General features: G+C 38.8%; 1 protein-coding gene across 6 annotated transcripts in view; it reads right to left on the bottom strand.

The window, feature by feature from the left end:
• Positions 1-780: 780 nt before the first annotated feature.
• The window catches only part of MIA2 (MIA SH3 domain ER export factor 2), a 111,221-nt gene continuing 104,402 nt past the window's right edge, over positions 781-7,599 (bottom strand). For all 6 annotated transcript variants that reach the window (XM_060294769.2, XM_030854843.3, XM_030854841.2 and 3 more), the window contains 3 exons: positions 3,100-3,158; positions 2,206-2,440; positions 781-1,111 (listed from right to left, as the gene is read on the bottom strand). In XM_060294769.2, the coding sequence (XP_060150752.1) occupies positions 945-1,111; positions 2,206-2,440; positions 3,100-3,158 (461 nt within the window). In that variant the 3' untranslated portion in view covers positions 781-944. The remainder of the gene's footprint in view (positions 1,112-2,205; positions 2,441-3,099; positions 3,159-7,599) is intronic.

Here is a 7,599-nt window from a genome sequence, read left to right as displayed (position 1 = left end):
AGTATAATATTTATTACCTATACTTAATTGCCTTTCCTTTCATAATCATACTAATGTGCCAGATGACTAATAATAGAACACAAACATGAGTTAGAGAGACATTCTAAAGATACTGAGTCCAAAGCTCAAAATGACACGCTGCCTCAATACAGTTACCTTACAGTAAATCTCAACATTCCCCACTAAAAACAGTAAATATCTTACAAATGAAGAGAAAAACAAGAAGAAAAAAAAACTGCATAGGAAATCAGTGAATGAACTAAGAAGATTCAAATTCTGAAATTTGCCATTAGACAATATCCTGGTTTTCTTTAAAATACAGTGAACTTTGACTTTTAAGAGTATTAATTTGTTGCTTTGGGTCGTTCATGTCTATTTGCAAGAAAGAGAACACATTTTTGGTTAAGATAACTGAATGGGAAAGACCCATATAAAGCATTAGTTTTGAGCCTCAAAACTATCGGCAGAAGTAAAGAAACTAACTAATGGAGCCATATTTATTTTAAAAAACTAGCTGATTTTATTATTATCAATGCCAAACAAGTCTTTAAATCAATTAATATTTATTTAATTAAGCATAAAGTTACTTTCACATTTGTCTACAACCATAGTAAATACAGTTCTTGGAATAAAGACACAGCCTTTGGAGTTCAAATTATCCCCAACTGCAAGATTACATATATAAAACTCTCATTATTGTTTATGTGATAGTGGATGTGTTAAATTAAAATAATTATACTATCTAGAATAAAATAAGATGGAAATAATTTACTCATAAGATTCATATTTAAATCATCTTTATTTACAAAATACTATCCTGAGAATTATAATTCCATTAAGCTTCAATTTGAGCAAAAATATAATCACTTAAGTAACAGCAGTTACTTAAACTGAAAATGAGAGAGAAGTCAAAATTACTTTTGAGGAAAGACCCAACAATATTGTCAAGTTTCTTGCTGTGGTTCTGGATGTTCAGTAGTAGGCTCATTTGAGGGCGGAATCAGCCCTGATGGGAAATCACTTCTACTTTCAGGATGCGGGGGTGGAGGGAAAAATCCAGCTCTTGGGGGAAGATAATGAGGAAAACCTCTTGGTGGATAGACATTTCTCACTGTTCAAAGAGATTGGTAAAAGACATTTTTTAACTTTCAGCACCTGTACTGCAGCCCCAGTAAATCATTAGCTTATAACTGCTAGTACCTATCTTTATTTTCAAAAGTTGACACCAGAATAATTACCTGATCTAACAAATGAATTTTTACAACATTGAGCAACACATATTCTCTTCAACTACATGCGATTATAGGGAATATCATTAATCTAGGTGCAACTTTTTTGTCCTATGAAAATCTAACATCTTAACACTTTTTGAAAAGGAGAACAATTATTTCAAAATCTAGTAAAACTTGCTCTAAAAAAAGCTTTCATGTAATATAATTTTCACGAGACTTAAAACTCAAGTCTAATTTGATACTACCCTAAAATATTTCCAATTATATCAAAAACTGTCTTTAAATTTCCCAATTAAAATTCATTTTAATTCACCTTAAACTTTAAAAATAGAGGTGGAATGAGGGAAGGAATGACTATATTAGGCAAATGATAGGCTTTTTCCTAGTGTTTGGTAACCCTGTATTTATTCTGCTGAAACCTATAGTTCTAAATGGCAATGCATAGACATAAAAGCAATAACTATTCCGTTTTTCGTATGTGAGGCTATGAGGAATTTCAATAAATTCAACAATTAGTCCAAACATGATAAACACATTTTAGGTTTTAAACAAATAAGACTGCATGGGAGCTACTTATGAAAAAAAGATTTTAAAAAATACTTTAGCCAGTGATTTTAATGCAAAAATATAAATTGAAATTACTTTTACTAATTGACAGAGTACCCAATTTCTATCAAATAAGATACAAACAATTTTAGTCTTAACATAAGACTGCTGCAAAGAGCCAATGATTTTCTTGATTACTGAATCATAGAAATAATTCCACATTATTAAGATGAATCAAGTTGAAGCCTCATTACTGATGAGGCCTCATTACTGATGGCTGGCTATCTTCCCAATCTGGAAAAGTAATGGCACACTCACAGAAGCTGAGAAAAATTTTCCTCCACTGTATTACTACATGAATAGAAAGTAAAATTAATATTTCTGATCTACTCTATAAGACATATATTAAGCTTAAAAAAAAGCATACTTGCAAATAGAGGAGGTGCTGGGCCAGGGAAATCCCTTGGTGGAAAATAATCGCGGGAAGCTCCGTACATGCTTCCTGGAGGAGGTGGAGGAAAAGGAGGACCCCTTCTAATGAAAGGGCCCCTTGTACCCATTGGAAACAATGGGCCTCTGATTGGAGGGTGAGGTGGGGGAACCAAGCCGGGGCCAGGTGCTTCATTTTCAATGGGATGAGATGAATCAGGCACGTTTAAATTCTACAGCAAATTGACAAATGGCAGTCATTAAACAACAGCAAAATTTGCAATAGTTTTCCTGAAAAGCTTAGGCTTAGAAGAAAGCATCTAGGCACCTAGGCAGAAAGCAGTCTATGATATCCTAAAAGGCTCCAGAGAAATATTCAGTTTTCTACATCAGATGAATTTTAGCTATCATGAATATTTTATTAACTCAACAGAAAACAGCTTTAACCAACAAAGTAATAATCTGGCTAAAGATAAAACATAAGAATAGTCCAAGAGTACCAAAATATACATTTCTTTTATCAAGCATATACTGAGAAAAAGAAATGATGCTTATGTTAATATTTCCAAGGTGACCAAAAACCAAGACTGTAAGCGCAGTAAACAGAAAACATACTTTAAAACATTAAAATAAAAATCCAAGGGGGAAAATTCAAGTTCTTGTTTAACTATATAAACTAAATCAAACCTCAAGTCTGTACCTTGTACTTTATCACCATAGGGTACAATCCAGAAAGGAAATAGCTATAATGTTAAGTACGAAGTATATTTGTGGAAAATAAAAAAGCAGCTTTTAATCAAAAACTAGATGGCTAGCTAAATTTCTATTCTAGTAAACCAAGAGATTAGAAAGATCCTGAATACATGGATAAAATTCCACTTTCAATACTTACTCCAAGATCATCTTTGCTATCATTTCTACTGGATTCCATTTCTGAAGACACTGGCCCATCTAGACATAAAAGTTAAACCGTGAAAAATACATGATTTATCGCTCCATTCTTAGATCAAGAGATCACAAAGGACACTGACAACCAGCTTGACACCAGCATCCTGTATTAGGGCCACAAGAACAGCTTGAGGTCCCTGGAAATTTTGGCAGACTCACGAGTTCTGCAAAGGCATGTGACTGTGGTTTCCCTATCCTGTGCCTAGGCAATCCTGAAAGGAGCATCATTAAGGAAGCTTCCAGGAGGTAGCATCCCTCTCCCTCCCTCCTTCCTTCATATTTCTCCTGCCTTCCTTCTTTCCTTTCTTCCTTCATTTTTCTCCCGCCTTACTTCTTTCCTTTCCTTTCTTCCTCCCTTCTTCCCTCTCATCTTTCCTTCCTTATTCCTCCATCATGTAACACAGACTAACAATTGGATTAGCCACTGTTTCAAAATAAATGTTTCTGGACTTTATCATCAAGAACTGCTCAGGCTCTAAGAACATAAATTCAAACAACCCTCTCTCCGACCAGGACCACCTATCCTCTCCTAGCCTTCTCATTTAGTTACTCCCGCTATACCTGTCCTTGGATTTCACTGAAGCTTCCAGTCCTCTGATCTCTCAGTTTCCTCCTTTCTTCATTTCCTTCCCTAATTAACAGACTTCAAACTCCATCACTAACAGCCCGTCACTAGTGTCCTTATCCTATTGGCCATTTTTCACATGTGCTTGACAACATTCAGCCCTGGATTAATTCAACTCTCTGCTTCCACTCTGCCTATACCTGAGCCACTTAGCACTTGTGGGGGGTAAACTATACCACAGAGCCATGTAGACTGTCTCCACTCCAGGCTGGCAGACCTCTAGCCACATTTCCAGCTGCCTGTTGCCTAGCCTTCCTTCTGCATCTTCTAAGCCAGTTTTCCCTTCAATTTGAAACCTCCATTCTCCTCAAACCTACTATACCAGTCACTTAGAAACTCCCTTAACTTTTTGTAGTCAAACATATCAATGTATCAGCCACTATATTCCTATGATCTTACTTCCTATTATCATGGGAAAGGATTCTTCTAGACAATCTAAGACCCTGATTCTGTACTCAGAGTCCCCCTCCTCCAGCTTCCACAGGGATCTTCCTCTCTCTGTTGCCTCCCTCCACCCTTTCGGCTAGACCCATCCTATCAGCAGGTCTCTCCCAACTACTATTTTAAAACAAGACAGAAAAAGAGAAGCACCTCCTTACAGCTAGCTCTCCCCTTCACAGTGAAAAACTGTTCTATATATATTATTCAGAATGCCTCCCATTTTGTCCTCACTGTAGTGCAATCTAGGTGCAACATCCACTGCTTCCCCCAAGATAGAAAAGTCTCTTTTTTTGCTAAATTAAAATAGAACTTTTTAGTCCTCATTTAATTTGTTTGTTTGTTTTTTTGCTGTACGCGGGCCTCTCACTGTTGTGGCCTCTCCCGTTGTGGAGCACAGGCTCCAGACGCGCAGGCTCAGCGGCCATGGCTCACGGGCCCAGCCGCTCCACGGCATGTGGTATCTTCCCGGACCGGGGCACGAACCCGTGTCCCCTGCATCGGCAGGCGGACTCTCAACCACTGCACCACCAGGGAAGCCCCCTCATTTAATTTTATTTCTCACCATCGTTGACTACTCCCTCCCTCTTTAAGTCCTCTCAGCCTTCAACTACTGGGATGGCACCCTCTCTACCTCTCCTTTCTAGCTGCTCCTTCTCAGTCCCCTCGGTGGGCTCCACTACTCCTCAGTGGTGTCTCCTCAGAGTTCCACCCTCAGCCCTACTCTCTTCTCATTCTTGACTTGAGAAATCTCATCCACTCCTACAGCTTTAATTTGATGTATATCACTACAGACTTCCAGACGTATAATTCAGATCTAGATATTTCCCCCAGGACTTCAGAGCTTGAAATGCCTACTTGAATAGTAGTGCAGGTGTATCACAGGTGCAGCTAAGTCTGTAAGTTCAAAATGTAACTTATAATCTTTCCTGTCAAATGTTCTGCTGCTCCTTGTTCCTTGTCTCCAAACAATGAATGGTCCAAGTGCCCTAGCCAAGAACCTGAGCATCAGCCAAGACTCCTCCTCCTCCTTCACTACCACATGCCTTCAATCTTAAGTCCTCCCAATTCTATCTTTTCTGTGTCTGTTCACATCTATCTGATCTGCTAAGTCACCACCATCAACCCTGTAGACTTGTCACAGTCGCCTAAAAAGTTACCCTCCTGGGCTTCCCTGGTGGTGCAGTGGTTGAGAGTCTGCCTGCCGATGCAGGGGACACGGGTTCGTGCCCCGGTCCGGGAGGATCCCACATGCCGCGGAGCAGCTGGGCCCGTGAGCCATGGCCGCTGAGCCTGCGCTTCCGGAGCCTGTGCTCCGCAACGGGAGAGGCCACAGCAGTGAGAGGCCCGCGTACCGAGAAAAAAAAAAAAAAAAAAGTTACCCTCCTTCCAACCTTTAACCGCACCCTCCAATCTATTCCCCATAATGTAACCAGAGCAATTTCTCTAAAATGCAGATCTGATCTGATTATTTCTCTGTTTAAAGTCCTTTAATGTGTTCCTATTATCCTGCAAATAAGTCCAATATTTCTGAACAGGTTTGCAGGTCCTTGAAAACTTTATGCACTGCTTACCTCTTCACTACTTGTTTCAATATTCCCTGACGTGCACCTTCCACTCCATGTTGCAGCCATAATTTAAGAGGCATTCTTAATTCTAAGTCTTTAAAGATGCTATTCTTTCCTCCCAAAACATTATCAACATCACTTTGGCCCAGTTAATTTCTCCTTTAATTCTCAGCTTATACGTCACTTCCTCCAAAAAGATTTTCTTGACAATCCCACATTCAAAATACCGCCACCTAGGGCTTCCCTGGTGGTGCAGTGGTTGAGAATCCGCCTGCCAATGCAGGAGACACGGGTTCGATCCCTGGTCTGGGAAGATCCCACATGCCGCGGAGCAACTAAGCCCGTGTGCCACAACTACTGAGCCTGTGCTCTAGAGCCCGTGAGCCACAACTACTGAGCCTACATGCCACAACTACTGAAGCCCACATGCCTAAAGCCCATGCTCTGTAACGAGAAGCCACCACAATGAGAAGCCCACACACTGCAACGAAAAGTAGCCCCCGCTCGCTCAACTAGAGAAAAGCCCATGTGCAGCAGCGAAGACCCAACACAGCCAAAAAATAAAATAAATTTATAAAAAAACAAAAATACCACTACCTCTCATCTGGGTTAGTGGCTAGTGGCCCATATGCTCCCATAACATTTTGCACTCATTACTTTTGTCACTATATAGTGCAACTGCCTACAGACCTTTACTAGACCTCAAGGTATAAGGAATGCTGACCTATTCACCACTGAAATACAGCAGCTACCATAGTGCCTATCATACAGTAAGCATTCTATAGGTATTTAGTGCATCAATGGCAGGGTTGATGCACTAAATTGATCCACTACCCTCTCATTTCAGTATAGGGATCAAGACAATGGCTCTGGAGTCATACAGACATGGGATCAAATCCTGGCTCTAATACCTCCTACCCGAGACCGTGAGCACCTTTTTGAGCTTTGGTTTCTTCATCTGTAAAATCAGGATAATAGCATCTACTTTATAGGTTCATTGTGAAGATTAAATGAGATAATTCATTTCATTCAATAAACATTTACTGAGCACTAGTGCTAAGTTAATGTATCAACCTATCTCTCACCACTCTCCTTCATGTAAATACCATAAACTGATAAACCAATAATAACATATTACATATATAGAAATTTTTCTATTTACAAAATACTTCCACACACATTAACTCATTTAACCCTCTTAAGATCTTGTATCAGGGGATTAATAGCTCAGTTTTACAGCCATTCTCCATCAATAACTCATGCTCTTTTGTTTTTGCTTATACTGTTCATTATTACTAGCACAGACCCTTACCTCTTAACTAATTTTTCAAATTCCCTCAAAAGCAGCTCAAATGCCACCTCCTTCATGGAGTTTTCCTTTATCCTTCAACTATATGGGAGCTCTCCCTTTCTGTGAACATAACATATTCTCTCATAGGACTTACTATTCTAACCACTATTAGTTAAGCATATATATTTGTCCTTCTCTCCTATTTAATTATTAGCTTCTTACAGCTAAAAACTATACTTTACTGTAATTATATTATCTACCACGTCATGCAGGCTACCTTCCAAACAGAAAGCACTTTAAATTATTTGCTAAATTGGATACTGTTCTATTACAAAAAAAAATGGACATGTGAAAAATTTTAAATAGTATTAGTTTAGAAACAGATGTTCAATCATACATGTACTTTCATTCCATTAAGCTTGAATTAACGAGGGAAAACAATTTCAAAAGCCAAACAATTAGAAATAATTAACTTAATTATAATAACAGAAAAACAGGCCACAGGTCTGCTTTTTTGCCTTA

This window comes from Globicephala melas, chromosome 2 (assembly GCF_963455315.2).
Source record: "Globicephala melas chromosome 2, mGloMel1.2, whole genome shotgun sequence".
NCBI classification, from domain to species: Eukaryota; Metazoa; Chordata; class Mammalia; order Artiodactyla; family Delphinidae; genus Globicephala; species Globicephala melas.
This window is presented reverse-complemented; position numbering and strand designations above follow the sequence as displayed.